The following is a 17510-nucleotide window of genomic DNA, read 5'->3' on the forward strand; positions in this document are numbered from 1 at the left end:
CAAAATTCTCTTAGTCGTTTAAGTACCTAATTCCAACTATTGCCCTAGGAAACTTGTTTAAACATTTTACCAGATATATACTAATAAAAGCGTTCTGGCAATTATTGGCTTTTTTGTGGAAGCTTTAAGGAGATAGGATGTCTAAATAAGATGGATACAGTAAATGGTTTTATGTTTGAAAGGAGGCATAGAAAAGAACAAAGCAAAGTGAACTATGTTCATCTTGTTGAGAACTCGTAAGTAGAAATAGTCTTAGAACTCACATGATGCAAAGGTATTCAGCTAATTAGGATAAGGAACAACCACTCAGTGTGTGGTGCCAACTAGAGCAGCTCTCTGCTCTACACAAAAAAATGTTGTACCCTATATATGTGGAAGAGGTTGCAGGAAAGATCACTAATGCTTCTAGGTTCAGATCCAAACTTCTGAGTCATACCTTCAAGAACTTTCTTCAGCTGCTCTTACAGGCCCTTCTAAACTCACTACTATCATTACCACTTAGAAGCAGAACTTCCCTTATTCCAGGAAACCTGTGTCCTCTAGCTGGGCTCAATACCTGCTTTCTAAAAAGCAGTTCAATTCTAAGATTTCCCACTCTCTTCCTAACTTCTTATTCCTGTCCTTCACAAACTTCTCTCTCTTTAAATGCATAGATGTTCATAAAACCTGCAAAAAATAATCTTGATCGGCACAGACACATTGCCTTGGTTCAATCTTTGAATATTTCCTATTGGGGCAGGTTTTAACTTTGAGTATACTACAGACTGAGAAGTAAAAAGAAGCCATCTACATCTGTGATATCCTCACAGCTGTTGATGTAGCTCTAGGGGGAAATGAAAGGCACTTAATGTTTCTTAAAATAAAAATGATTGGTTCTATTTAAGACATTTTGTCTTCTAGAGAAGTATGGAATGAAATAAGCAAGAGTAAATAAAATATATACTAAAACAGAAGATCTTTATGCACAGAGCACAAGGAATCCAGTTCCCTCCCAAAAACATCCAGAGGTCTCCCAAACAATGTTTTCCTTTGTTAAGTCAATGGTGGGATCACTGTAGATCAACTAGTACCTTCACCAATACTGGGATCACAAGGGCTATCTCTTCTCCCTCCGGCATCAATCCCAGACTCCCAAGAGCTGCTAAGACTACTCCTTTAACCAGAAACCCACAATTACCCAGTTTTTTTTTAGGTACTTCAGAAGTTGGTGTAGTTTTATGTTTGGGACGTGGACGACGGGTCCGTTTTGATGTTTTAGGAGCTGAAGAAAGAAAACCTTTGGTTACTACAGAGTCCATAGTTTAGAAGCTAAAGGTAGCATGACACATGACTCCAGATTTTCTAAGTTTACTACATTAGTAAATCTGTCTTTTCAAACTTTCAGTTTGAAACTTTCACCCTTAATAGTATACATTCTTTTATAAAGGCAATTTCATTGAGAATGAGTCATACAGAATTAAGTTATTAATTCAAGAACTGAAGTAGTGTTCGTAGTTCTCTTCTATTGAACAAAAGAGGTAAGTCCTGCTGCAGAAATATTATGGGGCAGCCATGGTCAGATACAAACTCTGTGATAGTTTACTAAGATAAGGCCATATAATTAACTAAAATGTTTATCAAAGGACAGATATTAGAGAATTTTTTTTTTTTTTTATTTGACAGATAGAGATCACAGGTGGGCAGCGAGGCAGGCAGAGAGAGAGAGGAGGAAGCGGGCTCCCTGCCGAGCAGAGAGCCCGATGCGGGGCTCGATCCCAGGACCCTGGAATCATGACCTGAGCCGAAGGCAGAGGCTTTAACCCACTGAGCCACCCAGGCGCCCCAGATATTAGAGAATTTTAAAAAAGGTAGGACTTCAGATGCATAAAGAAACTTCCTGATACCATAACAGTCAGTAGAGTCAAAAGAACTGCTTTTTAAACCCAGCTTTAATAAAACATGGTTAAAATGCACATGAGATGATGGAACAATTTTAGATGGTTACTTGTACAACAGATGATCTGAGTTAGGTTTATGCATGGCTCTCTTAAAAACAAGGGACAACTTGTTTTAAGAGTCAGCGTTCTCAAAACTTTTAGGATGAAGAATTTTATGGAGTGACAACAGAGGACAATGTAGTCCTTATGAAGCAAAAGAACATGTATCTATGATGTTGATGGAGTGAGTATGAGAATCAGAAGGGAAAGCACTTACTGAGGAGCATGTGTTATTACCTTGTGTTGTTACCCATGTTTCAGTTCTCAACACAACCGGTTCAAGGTCTGCAGTAGGAACTGACCAAAAGTATTAAAAATAAACAAAATGATTGTTTAAAATTTTAAAAACCCTAAAAACATTTATTTCAAAATTTATCTTAATCATATACTTTCTAGAACTATGTAGCAACTTCTAAAAACTATTCAACTAAAAAACGTAGACCTCTGATTTCCTAAAATTTGGCCATACCTAAGTGAGGTAACGATTTCCTTATTCCTCCTTTGATGATCTAATTCTAACTAATAAGTCAAAATGGGATGTGCGTATATTGCTAACAACTTTGGGAGGAAAGTGGAGCTACAGCATGATGAATTGAGCAGATTACCCCTTCATTCTAAGCAAAGAAATATGCGTTCATGTGCAACAAAGAGCTTACTGATGTCCACTTGATCAAATCTCAACTACTCCATCAGATGCCTAAGAATCTCCACTGTGAGAATCTATAGACCAATCAAGATTCAGAAGGATTTGACTATCACTCTCTAGTCAGACATCTTTTATACTAGTACTACAGTTAATACTTTCTCCTTTGGTTGGTTTCACTTATACTCACTCTTTCTGATTTTATTACTACCTTTTTCTTTTAAAGATTTTATTTATTTATTTGATGGAGGGAGAGGGAGAGAGAGGGAATATAAGCAGGGGGAGTGGGAGAGGGAGAAGCATGTTCCCTGCTGAGCAGGGAGCCAGACACGGGGCTCAACTCCATCACCCTGGGATCATGACCTAAGCCCAAGGCATACACTTAATGACTTAGCCACTCAGGCACCCCATATTCCTACCTTTCTACTTATCCATGTACTACGGTGGTTTCAAGGCTCCATTTAAGTTTCTTAATCTATCTTTTCCAGATCTACACATTTATGTACCTAATACATTTTGTTGATAGCAATGAGAAATCAATCTTGATCTTGTCTTTGCATACATGCTGTCCAGTGCCATCTTCTATCTTATTTATGAAGCCTTTTGTTCTCAACTTATTGCATGTTTGAGGATTAAAACATGTCTCCCACACCTAATTTATACCCCCAAATTTGCTAATATTACCCAGGGATACTAAAGATATTATTTGTTAATTTGAACTGAATATGCCCAATTTTTCTAAAGTTTTATTTTCAGTATAAATGGAAATTAATTAAATGCACAGTGACAGAGAAGACTTCACTCTAGAAGCATGAAGCATTCAGTTGCTCCACAGATTTTCCCCTGCTGTGTTCCTTTTGCCATCTCTACAGTGGGAACTGCTGTTTAACACAAGTCATATCTTTACTTTTATGGGGCCTATTTGTTACTTCCACACACTGGGATTACTCTTGAGCCGCTGCTGGGTTAGGCTACTGCAACTCTAAACCAGGAACACTTGTTTACCTGGTTTGGACTCAGATGCTTCAAGAGTTGGTGGGGTTTTTGGTCTGGGACGTGGATGACGTGTCTGTTGTGATGTTTTGGAGGCTGAAGGAAGAAATTCTAGGGTTATCACACAACTACATTACCTCTGTTCTGGAAGCAACAAGAGGTGAAAATATGGTTCTAGATTTTCTACAACTTTTAGACATGTGTCCTTCTAGTTTGAGATTTTTGTCATGTATACCCTGTATATAATTCTTATACCATAGAAGATTCTTTGAAGAAAAAAAAAATCCCTTTTTAATTCAAGAAATAAATATTAGTAATTATAATCAAAGTGTCATAGAGCAGGTTGATTGGGCAACAGAAAGGTTAAGAACCACTGCTAAATTTTAATGTATTATGAAGGATGGTCATATTAAACCCGAGATTTAGAATTCAATTTTCCCATCTTTCCACACTTTCTATGTAACTACTAAAACAAAAACATGTCATTACCTAAATATAAATAAAACAATATCACACAAATAGAAAAAAAATGTAGAAACAAAATGTGAAATAAATGGATCTTCCTGGCCCCATGATTGCTATTTCTTGGCTTTATCTGTCTAGAGAAGAGGTAAAAAGCCATAGTATGTTTGAGAACCATTTTTTAACCAACACTGCTTAGATAAAACAAAAAATGATGTGAAAAAATTTCAAATAGGTTATCTGGCAAATAAATGTTCTGAAGTACATTCATGTATGACTGGTTCTCTTTAAAATGGCAGGTAAACTTAAGAGTTTTCATAATTTTAAGAATATAAATGAATGTCCAAGAAGAATGACATATGGTCACATAAAGCAAAATGAAACTCTGGGTTTGACAAAAGCAGAGTAAGTCTTGTTGAAAAGATAATATATTATTACCTAATGTTGTTCCTGGGGTCTCGGGTCTAAGAGTGACAGGTTCAAGAACTGTAGCAGGAACTGCCCCCCAAATACAGTAAACCAAAGAAATTTTAAAACACATGAAAAGTAAGAACATTCACATCTAAACAAACCTACTTATGTACCAATCTTTCTACAAAAAAAAAGAAAAAAATTAACTTCCTTCCTTAAAAAATTAATTTCCTTCATTCCTAAATGAAGGAAAGAGTAGATGGTTGTTCTTTGAAGATTTGGCCAAACTATAGTCTTGGTCTTAGGTTTAGCCTTTGAACTATCTTGATTGTCTTAAAGAAGTCAACATGAAATTCTCCTAGGTTTTAGCTAATGGATTCTGATAACTCTGCACTAGAAAATATTTTATTCATTGACCTAACATACACTTAGAAAAGAAGTTGTTTTTAAAAAAAAATCTGATCTCAATCTGTATTTCTGTGGAAGCTGAAAATGTGTATTTACTATGTTTAAGTAAACATGGATACAATAAACAGTTTTTAAGTTTGAAACAGATATACAAGTTAATCATTGAAGTGGACTATGTTGATCATTCTGAGAACCCATGTATGGAAAGAGTCTGAGAACTCTTTCCAAACCATGGCACATAAGAGAGCAGAATAAAGATGGTCATTCAGTCTGTAATACTCAGTAGAGCATCTGTTTGGCTGAAGACCAGATAAAGCAGAAATCAAAGACCACTGAGGTCTCTGTATCAAATCTAAGCTCCTGAATCAGGTCCTCAAAATCCTCTTTCAGTAGGCTCTCTGGACTCTTCCAAATGCAGCATCATCAATAAACTTGTTTTGGCCATCTAGAAGTAAGACAGTCTGTTTCAGGCACACTGGACTGTCATTGTGGTTAACCCCCTACCACCTTACTCGTATAGACCTTCTGCCATGGTTCACTCTTCCTCCATTCACTGAAATCCTGTAGTAACCCCAAGGTCCAAGTCTAATTGACTTTGATCTTTTCCTTTGCAAGGTCAGTATTTAATGTATCATGCAAACATGTACCCAACTCTACTGTTTTAGAAAATCTCCCACAGCTGGCATATCACCCACAATTACCAATATTGGTCCAGAAATATGCAAGGGACTTATAATTTTTTGTTTATTTGAACAGAATATATTGGCTCTGATAAAGAAGATTTATCATTAAAATTTGAATGGAAGTTGATGGCAAGCAATATACTAGATGCATATCAGAGAAGACTCTCACATAGAGTAAGATATTGTAGCACCAAATATATCGCACCCAGCCACATTCTCTGACACCTGGGCAAAGCAGACATTACTGACCATGTCATGACCTCACACTTTGAGCCACTAATAGGTTGGCACTGTTTGGGGTTCTCATGGGGATAGACTACTTGGATTCACCCTTAAACTAAGGAATCACACATTTATCAGATTCAGTATGAGGTACTTGAGGGCTTGGTGTTGTTTTAGGTCTGGGACATGGACTATGGGGTCTTTGTGTTGTTTTAGTAGCTGAAGAGAGAAAAGCTTTGTGTTACTCTAGGAGTTAAGGCTCTGGATTCTGAGGAGCAGTTTTTCCAAGAGCTGTCAGATTTTCAAAAGTTACAGGAAATTTTCTGTTATTTAATGTTTTTAATCTTTTTATGCCAATGTGTCTTCTTTTTATCATTGGTGGTACTTTGAGGCAAATTCATGTGTGTGGTTGAGTTGTTCATTCAAGGCATGAAGATTAACACTTATAATTAAACACTCACAGAATTTCCTCATTGGGGAAAAAAATGAGAAGGAAGGCTCAACTCTGTTGCAGGGGAGGGTCAGTTAGGGTCACACTGAGGAAAAGGCTTATAATTTAAAATTTTGGATTTAGGTAATTTCCTATATGTCAAGTTAGTAATAAAACATGTCATTACTTAAAGCACCAACAAAGAAACAAACATACCATGTAAATAGTTTTTTAAAGACTTAGCAACCTAAATGTACAAAGGACCCTAAGAATGGCTATTACCTCTGATCAGCCTAAATAAGAAAAAGATCCCAATTTGTTTTAAACATGGCTTTAACAGAGAGCACTGTTTAACAAAGCACGAGATAACATGACAATGCAAATGTACCAGTGAAAGCAATGTTTTGAATTAAGCTAAGATCAGCTCTCATAAAAACAATAGGAAACTTGTTTTTAAGAGGCTTCAGGATTTGTCAGATGAAGTGACTGAATGGCAACAGAAGATGATGGTGGCTGTCTCATGAGAGAGGAAAAGGCAGGAGATGGAGACTGAATAGAATGTACAATGAGCAACAAAGGCATTTGGTGAATGACACAGAATCATTACCTAATGTTGTCCCAGGTGTCTCAGTTCTAAGAGTAACAGGTTCAAGGTCTGTAACAGGAACTGAAGTAATAAAATAAGCAAAAGAGGTTTTTAAAAAATGTATAAGGAGTTATGAAATTCACTTCAAGATGTATTTTGCCAGTGTAACATTTCATCTAGGACTCTTAATTTATTTCTAGATGAAGGGGATGTGACCGTGTCTCCCCAAATTCCTATGTTGAAGACTTAACTCCCAAATGTGACTGTGTTTGGAGATAGGGGAGATAGGGGCTTTGAAGAGGCAATTAAGATTAGATGGGGTTGTAAGAGTAGGTCCCTAATCCAGTATAACTGATGACCTTATAAGAATAGAGACACACACAAGGAAGGCTCACACACAGAGAAAAGGCCATGTTGAGGACACAGCAAAATGAGACCATCTACAAGCCAAGGAGAAAGGCCTCAGGAGACATTAAAACTGCTGATAACATCATCTTAAATTTCCAGCCTCCAAAGCTGTGAGAAATCAACTTCTATTGTTCGAGCCACCCAGTCTATGCTGCTATGGCAGCCTTAACAAGCTAATACAAAGGGAAACCAACTGTTTGGTCCAGACTTGGCTAAACTATAGTTGAGGACTTTTTCATCTTATGAGATAGTCATTACTTGTAGTCTCTGTTTAGCACCACAAGAGGGAAACAGTTCAACTAGCTCATGCTTGATTATTTGAATCTACATGGTGGACTCTAGGACATTTTTAGGCTTTTACTTAAATACATTCCTAATCATCTTGAAAAGCAAGTAAAATACTAACTTGCACTTTAGTGGGTGCTGAATAAAGAAGATATCTACTATGTTTATCACATTACGGTTGCAGAAAAGGTTCCTAAAGATCCAAGCAGCCATTACACAAATAACCAAAAATGGGTATGATGACCTTGCTGAGAACTCAGCTTTGGAAAGATCTTGTGACTTGTGTCCAAAGGAAGGTACTCAAGAGGACTGGGCAAGGAGCACCCACTCACAGTCTGTGGCATTCAGTAAAGCACCCATACACTATCAGTACCAGAAAAACATCATCCAGTGTGGAAAGAAAAGGATTCTGAAGCTCATAAGAACAACATTGGACTCCTGAATGGAACATTCAAGCCCTCCGTCAATTTTCTGTGGTATTATCCAAATGTGGAATCACCAACAAGAGCTTTTGATGGACACTTCAAATAAGCAGATCCTCTGCCCCTCTGGTTTCTTCTATATATATCCTATTTTTTTTTTCTTGTCTTCATTCATTCTCACCTGTCCACTTGTACAAATTCTGATGTGACATCAAGACTTAAACTCCTTCCCTGATCTACCAAGCTCCAAAATGACGCTTTACTTCCTTAAGACCTTATATGATGAGTCTAACATTTAACGTTGAAATACCCCCCAAATCTTCAATTTGCAAATACACCCTGCCTTAGCAACCTCTTCGACCTCAGCCACGGCAACTTCTTCCTAGAAACATTGCCAAAGGCAAGGGAATCAAGGGCAAAAATGAACTATTGGGACTTCATCAAGATCAAAAGCTTTTGCACAGAAAAAGAAAAAGTCAACAAAACCAAAAGACAACTGACAGGATGGGAGAAGATATTAGCAAATGACACATCAGATAAAGGGCTAGTATCCAAAGTCTATAAAGAACTTATCAAACTCAACACCCAAAAAACAAATAATCCAATCAAGAAATGGGCAAAAGACATGAACAGACATTTCTCCAAAGCAGATATCCAGATGGCCAAGAGACACATGAAAAAGTACTCCACATCACTTGGCATCAGGGAAATACAAATCAAAACCACAATGAGATACCACCTCACACCAGTCAGAATAGCTAAAATTAACAAGTCAGGAAAGGACAGATGCTGGCGAGGCTGCGGAGAAAGGGGAACCCTCCTATACTATTGGTGGGAATGCAAGCTGGTGCAATCACCCTGGAAAACAGCATGGAGGTTCCTCAAAAAGTTGAAAATAGAGCTACCCGATGACCCAGCAATTGCACTATTGGGTATTTACCCTAAAGATATAAATGTAGTGGTCTGAAGGGCCACATGCACCCCAATGTTTATAGCAGCAATGTCCACAATAGCCAAACTATGGAAAGAACCTAGATGTCCAACAACAGATGAAGGGATAAAGAAGATGTGGTATAAGGATACAATGGAATACCATGCAGCCATCAAAAACCTGAAATCTTGTCATTTGCAATGATGTGGATGGAACTAGAAGATTTTATACTCAGCGAAATAAATTAATCAGAGAAAGACAATTATCATATGATCTCACTGATATGAAGAATTTGGGAAAAAAGACAGACAATCATAAGAGAAGGGAGGGAAAAATGAAATGAGATGAAACCAGAGAGGGAGACAAACCCTAAGAAACTCTTAATCTCAGGAAACAAACTGATGATTGCTGGAGGGGAGGCAGGTGGGAGGGATGGGGTGGCTGGGTGATGGACACTGGGAAGGGTATGTGCTATGGTGAGAGCTGTGAATTGTATAAGACTGATGAATCACAGACCTGTACCCCTGAAACAAATAATACATTATGTGTTAATTTAAAAAAATAACACCCTGCCTTATTTTCTTTCTGTAGGCTTTTTTTTTTTACATCTTTCTTTTTTTTTTTTTATTTTTTTATTTTTTATTTTTTCAGCATAACAGTATTCATTATTTTTGCACCACACCCAGTGCTCCATGCAATCCGTGCCCTCTACAATACCCACCACCTGGTGCCCCCAACCTCCCACCCCCCACCCCTTCAAAATTCTCAGATCGTTTTTCAGAGTCCATAGTCTCTCATGGTTCACCTCCCCTTCCAATTTCCCTCAACTCTCTTCTCCTCTCCATCTCCCCTTGTCCTTTTTATGCAGAAAAATGTTCTGTGTTCAACTAGCCTGAAGATGAAATAAAACATGTTTCCTACTACCGTGAGCTAGAGGAAACATTATGTATCTTCCAAAGATGTACTTTTTGCCAGCCCTGAAGGGGAAAGGACTCTTCATGATTCCCTTGCTACAGGGTATGTGGGTTTACACTTTCAGCCAATAACAGTAACAGTAACAATCTCTCAGGATCCTGAAACCAGAGCTTTCATCTGGTGTAGTCCCAGGTTCATCTGGACTTAGAGGGGTTTTAAGTTTGGTTTGTGAATGGAATGCACTTTGGGATGTTTTTGGAAGTGGAAAAAGATAACCTTCAGTTATTTTAAGGTTTATGGTTCTGCAAATTATGAGGTTTAAAAATTTGTTTTCTATAGCTTGACAGATTTTTCTTGAATTTCATAAAATATATGTTTCCAGTGTGAAAATTTGCCTCTAATATGCTACTGTATCTTCTTCTGTTATTGATACTTTGGGGGGCAAAATTGACATAAAAACAAAGTTATTATTTCAGAGAGTCAAGATTGGTATTTTTTATCATTTTTTAAAAGATTTCATTTTTTAAGTAATCTCTACAACAAATGAGAGCTCAAACCTGTGACCCCAAGAGTAAGAGTCACACACTGCACTGACTGAGGCAGGCAGGCACCCCTTTATCATATTCTCCTAGAGTCCCCCAACTGCATTAAAAAGTTAAGAATCATTTCTAAACTATGGCTGAGAGTAAGGGGTAGTCAGAGTCACCCTAAGGATGTGGCTTACTATTTAAACTTAACTATCCTTGACCACATTATCCATTAGACAATTTATTAAAAACATATTCCTTAAAAGTTAACAAAAAACCAGCAGATAAAAAAGGTCTATGCACAAAGGATATTTTAAGAAACTTCCCAGTCACTGCTTGGTTAGCATAGATCAAGATCAGGTGCTCACTTGAATATATGAAATTTGCCTTAACAGAGAATTCAGATTAAGCCTAAAATAGAAGGTGGCGTGAACAAATTTTAAAATAAGTTACAGGGAGGGAAGATATCCCGAACTAGATTCAGGTGTGAATCTCATAAGAACAAGAAGTCATTTGTTTTATGCATGTTCAACTCCAAAGATAAAGAATGTAAGTGAGTGGCTATGAGTGGAATGGGTTTGGCAATGAGCAGGGAAGTTTTTGCTGAAGGTCAGAAAGTGGCATTACCAAATGCAGTCCCTGGAGCCTCTTTCATAGGAGTGACTGCTTCAAGGACTGTAGCAGGAACTGACCAAAAATAACAAAAAAAAAACCCAAAAATCAAGTGTTAAACATTTATACAATCTCAGAACTGCAAAAATAATTGTACCTAAGTAATAATGCATCTAGAGTACCAAGCAAAAACTACTAATGTTCTGAGCTGAGGGATATGGAGTCTTTCTGCACTTGGGTATTAATTTATTACTTAGTAAGTGTTATCTTTGTAGTAGACAACTGTCCCTGTGAAGTGCCCCAGAAGTGTCTCACTCTTTCATGATCTTAGTATAAGTAACATACCAAAATAGACCATACCAAGCTTGCTGAAAACTCATTTTTGGAAAGAGACAACGAATTTTGCCAATAGGATTAGGCTTTTAGGATTAGGATTAGGCTCTTAAAACAGCAGGATAAGGGACGGGCACTCAGTCTGAGCTATAGCAGGGTAAGCAGGGAAAGCATGACCATATACAGATACTGGTTGAGTCCTACATGAAATCCAAACTCCTAAGTGCAATATTCAACATACATTTTCAACTGATCGTTTGGGCCCATTTAGCTGCAGCAGCCTCAGTGAAATGTTCTGATCAAGACTTAGAAGCCTGACAGCCTCAACTGCTCAAGGAAGCCTCTGCTTCTCCTCACTGGCCCTCTGCATATGTCCTTCTTGTTTGTACTTCTCCATCTGCCTCCTCCCCAGCCATCCACATCTACGGTGATTACAACATTCAGTCCTTCCTAACTACTGGCCCACCCTGATTATTGTTTCTTTAAACCAAGGGTTGACAGACAATGGTCATAGACCAAGTCTCACCCACAGCTTATTTTCATATAGCCCACACAAGAACAATTTTTTCCATTTTTTAAGTAGTTGTAAAATAAAAAAAGAAAAATATGCAAATATGTTCACAAAGCCCTAAATATTGACTCTCTAGCCCTTTATAGAAAATGTTTGCCAACTCCTGCCCTAGAGCTTCATTACCTAGTATTGACTTCGCTTTGTAGTTAGCAAGAAATAACCTCTACATCAGAAACCAATAATACATTATATGTTAATTAATTGAATTCAAATTGTAAAAAGTGGAAAAAAATGGGGAAAAAAATGAAGTACTAACTATAGTGCCTGGCATATAACAACAACAACAATTTCCTATTTACCCAAACATAATTTGTTCTGTAGCTATTTCATTCCATCACATACTTTCAATATTTAAAGGATGAATAAAACTGAATGAGAAATCAAACATTTAGAGAGAAGATTCTAATTCACAAGCATAAGAAATATCCCTCATACTGCCACCTAAATTAAAGCCCCCCAACCATGTTCTCCCAGGCTACTCTAGAGTAGAAGCGGCTGTTAACTCTAAATTCTTCCTTCACTTTCTCTGGAACCTACAGGATGGGCTTCACCAGGATCTGCCCAATTTACCCAGTTCAGTCTGAAGGGCTTCAGGACTCCCTGTGGTGTCAGGTTTGGGAGGTGGATGATGAGTTTGCTGAGACACTTTGGGAGCTGAAGGAAGAAAACCTCAGGTTAACAGAGTGTTCTTAGTGTGGATAGAAGTATACTTGTTCTCAATTCTGAAGTTTCAGAAAATTTTTCCTTCGAGGTTAAAATACATGCTTCCATTTTAACAACTGCCTTTTATGTGATTTACACTATTCTGAAAGACAAAAGTCACACAGAAACAGGCGTTTATATACCAAGGATATTCTCACAAGGACCTCTAGATGAAAAAAAGTTCCAAACCTTTACTGAGTTATGGTGGTGGTAGAGAAAGTATGGGGTGAATTTAAACTAATGATGGCACTTATAATTTAAATTTATTAGCATTGAGCACATTTTCTATTTCACCCTTTACTAAAAGAAGACCACATCATTACCTAAAATGGCGAAACAAAAAACAAAATCATGCACAAAATAAAAATGTAAGAATTTAGATCTCCACAAGAATTATGTCACACTGTAAGAGCTGTGACAATATTTAATTTAGATCAAGGATAGATACCGTAATCCCCAAACCCCATATATTTGAAACTCAGCAACAAAAAATGTGATTAATAGGTTACATGGAGGTGAGATGCTATAAATTCAAATGCATTACATTGCAGACACATATTCTAGACTTAGTTCATACTTGGCTCTTTTAAAAATAAATGAGTGGTTTTAATGCTCTTCAATATATTAAGAAGCAACTGAATGATAATAGAGGATGACATGCGAGTCTTGTGAAGCAGAAGCAGCTGTGGTTATGAAGGTGATGAAATGGGTTTCAAATGAGCACGAAAAGCAGATGCTGATGGACAAAATGTGTCATTACCTAGTGTGGTCACCGGAGCCTCAGTTCTAAGTATAACTGGTTCAAAGACTGTGGTAGGAACTGACCAAAATCAATGAGAGAAACCAAAGAGATTTTTGTGAGTGCATGAAATGTCAGAAAATTCATTTTCCCAGTAAAAATAATGCTTCTAAGCCTTCTAAGGAGGAAAGAGCAGGGAAAAGATGGCTTACACTATGTTTAATACCAAGAGGCAGAACTATGGGAGTGGGAGGAGAGAGGCGTGGGGAGTAGCGGATCACTCTAGGGTCTGTTTACCACACATACTACAGATTGCCAAAAGGAAGCTAATACTACATTTGGTGAGAGACTAAGTCCTTAGTGAAAAGAATGGCATTTGGTATAAAAAGGTAAGGAAGAACCTCTGTTTGTGATGATATATTAGACTAGGTGTCCTCAGAATTTAGGTTCCCAATTGGGGTAGACTGCTTGAATTCCTTAAACTCGAAACCACATATTTACCCAATTTGGGCTGAAGTACTTCTGGATGGGGTGTGGTTTTAGCTTTGGGGCGTGGACGACGAGGTCTCTTTGTTGTTGTAGCTGAAGGAAGAAAATTTAGGGTTAATATAATGTTGATGGTTCCATAAACTCTGAATAAGATGATATAGCTAAGCTTTCTAAAATCTGTCAGTCTGAGTGAAGAAAGCTTTGTTACTTTGGTTTGATATTTCCTCCTTTGGTATATTAATAGGTTTCCTTTTAAAATTGAGAGTTTGTCAAAGTTTAAAAGTTATAATACAATTATGTTTAAGAAATAAAGATGAGGAACCATTATTTCTTTGAAAATTGTTCCTAATCCAAAACTGGTTACAAATTGCTCCTAAAATATGATGATGAGAGAGAAGTTCAAAGCACGCTAGAGTGTTCACTTCTAATTATAATTTAGAATGATTAGGCTTGGGCAAATTTTCCACCTGGTAACTCACTAGATTAAGCATACAAAATGTGCTGAAACACCCATGAAGTGAAAAGTTAGGGAGAACTTCAAATACAGAAAATAAGATGCCTAAAGAAAATTCATGGTATCATAATCGATTGCATTGGTGGCCTAAGGAAAGGATATATGGAGAACCATATTCGGACCTTAGCTCTAACCAACAGTCTGTTTAAACAGACTGAGACTGACATGATGCAGTCTTAAGCTGGGATGTGGGCAGATAGTGGTCTTTACTGAGTCCGTACACATTTCTGTTAGAAAGGCTTTTATATTGTAAGCTGAATACTGTAATGGGATGATAACAAATTATGACAACATCATCGATATCGCACCACAGAGAACTTTGACAGTGAATAAGAAAAAGCACTTGCTAAAGGACATAAAGGATCATTACCTAAATATGTCCCAAGAGTAATAGGTTCAGAGTCTGTAGCAAGCAATGATCAAAAGTAATTGAAAAAAGAAATGTTAAACCCATGAGAAAAGTCTTCACACGCTCTTGAAAATGAACTTCACCTGTGTGCCACTGTTTTTATAGCCAAAAGGCAAAAATTTTAAAGTTCTGAGGTGAGGGTACAAAGATATTTGTTTTTATGAAATGGTTATATCCTTAGTATCTCCACATGGCTCCAAGCCTTTCTTGTTTTTATATTATCTGATAACACAACAACAAAAAACCCTGCTTAGAAAAATCTTTAGGCATCTGTCTAGTAACATTATGATTAAAAATTATGAGAATTGAATGTGAAGGTATAATTTATTGGGAAAAAAAGGCCCTAGATCATGACAGATGAAATAGTTGATATTTTTAAGCAGATACTATAATGAATAACAAGAACAGATGATTTTTTTTTTTTTTTTTGAGAGTCTGCTTTGGAAAAAGACCAAGACTTCTGTCCAACTGAAGTCATATAAAAGAACAAGATACGGAGGGTCATTCAGTATGCAAAACTTGTCAGTGCAGTTCTCTGTTATCAGTGCAGAAAAGACCTGACAGGAAGATAGGAGAGTATGCTGTGAATCTTATCATTGAAATCAATCATTCAAAGTCTTCTTCATGGACCCATCTAAAAGTAGCATCACTGACCAAAATTTTTGAGCATCTGCTAAGTGAACATTGTCTTTTCCTCTTCTCCCAATCAGGTTGCCCTTCTAATTCCTACTCTTCTGCTATCATCAACACATCTGGTACCTCCCCACCTCTGTTTATATTATTCCTGTCTATCACTACAACCGATCCACAAGCTGTATAAATTTCGAGGTCCTCATTATGCTTACCGGCTCATGAATCTTTCACTTCTCTAAAAATTAACTACATGCCTGACAGCTGGTAAAACTCAATAAATATGTTGCTTCTGCCCATATTCCTTTATATCTATTTATGAACAGTTTCTACATGAGAAATTTCCTTCCTCAACGAAGTCATTTGTTATTTCTATTTTTCACAGATGCTAATGTAGCACTTAATAATATGTGTGACTAAGTGAACTAAATATGCTAGCTATATACTTAACTAAGTAAGCTTTTGATAAACCAGAATCAAAGAGAAAATATAATTTTTCAGAGAAAGCAAATACAAAGGTACCAAGAAGACACCGAGAAGCAAAAGAAAATCACAGGGACTTAATCAGAGCTCTTATTACTCAGGCCTTCACACTGAAGGGTCCCAGGAGCTATTAGCTGGTGAGTTAAACTGTCACCCAAAAATCATATCCCACGGGGTTCCACAGGCACCAGGAACCACATATTTACCTAGTTTGCTCTGAGATGTAGCTGGGCTCGGTGTGTATTTATGTTTGGGACGTGGACGACGTGTCCTTGGTCGTTGTGAAGTTTTTGGAGCTGAAGAAAGGAAACTGGTTAATGTTGTCTTATAACTCCAGATACACAAGAACGGATGATACATGGGTCTAGGTTTTCTAAAGTTTTGCTAAAGTTTTGCTAGATTTTCTAAGACTTAATAAATTTGTCTCTTTGGTTTGGGAATTTTGTCATCTATATGCAAGAAAATTGGGGGGATCCGGTCCACCGATAGTTCTTTTGACAAAGAATATATAACATTATTCTAACAATCCAAAAAGCTTATTATTATTGGTGTCAGATTTTCAAAAAGGATCCTGATCCCAGAAACATAACATGTCCGTATCAGAGAGGGACCCAGGCTTACCTGCTTTGGAGAGATTGTACTTAGAAATTATTTGGCTTAGACATACCTCCCATTAAACATTAGAATAAGTACATTTCATTTCTTAAAATCATTGGTAGACAATAAAAATGCCCTGCCTATCTTAACCTTCTGTCAATGTCCGCAGAATTAAAATTGATGTTATAGAGCAGGCACTCCTAATTGTATTTGAAATTTAGCTTTACCACAGAACACTGAGCAGAATCGGAGGCTCTGTAAAGCACTAAGAAACTGGATAATGTGGAAGATGGATGCTCTATACCAGCTGCATACAGGCTTAACCAAGTAACTAACCAAGTAACTTACTTTAAACATCTTCAATATTCAAAGTGAAGAATATAGTTGAGTGACAAGAGAGGGTGATGAGGAAAACCTTAGAAAAAGAGAACCCCTTGACCAAGATAGTAGCAGAATGGACTAGATAATGGACAGAAAATGCACTTGCTTTAAGACATAAAAAATCATTACCCAACGTTGTCATGGGAGTCTCAGTTCTCAGAGTTACAGGTTCAAGGTCTGTGGCAGGAACTGACCAAAAGCAATAAACAACAGAAATTTAAGAACTGTACAAAAAGAAGGAAAATTATCTTGAAAATGAATCTTCTTTACTCTGTAATGATTAAAAAGCATTTCTGAACACTGTAAAAATAGTATTTGGTGTCAATTACTGGCTGTACTCTGGTATCCATTTATCTCACAAAATAGGCATACCTTTTATATTTTGCATCCCTATGAGGCCTTTTTTCTGTATTTAATTATCTGATTCCAACTACATTGGAAACTTGGTTCCAAAAACATCTCTATTGTCTAATATTTAAATTACTATTAAAAGCTGTAAAAGCAGGGGCGCTTGGGAGCCTGCTTCCCTCTCTCTCTGCCTGCCTCTCTGCCTCCTTGTGATCTCTGTCTGTCAAATAAATAAATAAAATCTTTAAAAAATAATAAAAAAAAAAACTGCAAAAGCTTCTGTTAGTATTTGGAAGGCTTTCACCACCACTGGTATTTGTTTTGAGGAACTGTGATGGTGAGGAGAATCTTTAAAAATGTTCTCAATTAGCCTGTTTATTGGAGATGTGTGACAGTCACA

The 17510-nt window shown here is 37.1% G+C and overlaps 1 protein-coding gene across 4 annotated transcripts in view; it reads right to left on the minus strand.

Moving 5' to 3' along the window:
* The window catches only part of ABI3BP (ABI family member 3 binding protein), a 268734-nt gene that overhangs the window by 95965 nt on the left and 155259 nt on the right, over positions 1-17510 (minus strand). The window contains exons 27-38 of one of the 4 annotated variants that reach the window (XM_047723248.1): positions 16892-16951; positions 15991-16080; positions 13761-13841; positions 13281-13340; positions 12389-12472; positions 10930-10989; positions 6836-6895; positions 5928-6017; positions 4513-4572; positions 3625-3708; positions 2214-2273; positions 1178-1261 (exon numbers count right to left, since the gene is read on the minus strand). The exons of 1 other annotated variant lie outside the window; for it this stretch is intronic. In XM_047723248.1, coding sequence (XP_047579204.1) covers positions 1178-1261; positions 2214-2273; positions 3625-3708; positions 4513-4572; positions 5928-6017; positions 6836-6895; positions 10930-10989; positions 12389-12472; positions 13281-13340; positions 13761-13841; positions 15991-16080; positions 16892-16951 — 873 coding nt within the window. The remainder of the gene's footprint in view (positions 1-1177; positions 1262-2213; positions 2274-3624; positions 3709-4512; positions 4573-5927; positions 6018-6835; positions 6896-10929; positions 10990-12388; positions 12473-13280; positions 13341-13760; positions 13842-15990; positions 16081-16891; positions 16952-17510) is intronic. 2 more of the 4 variants (XM_047723222.1, XM_047723232.1) reach the window with 2 other exon arrangements.

The sequence above is a fragment of the Lutra lutra genome, chromosome 1, assembly GCF_902655055.1.
Source record: "Lutra lutra chromosome 1, mLutLut1.2, whole genome shotgun sequence".
In the NCBI taxonomy this organism is placed as follows: Eukaryota; Metazoa; Chordata; class Mammalia; order Carnivora; family Mustelidae; genus Lutra; species Lutra lutra.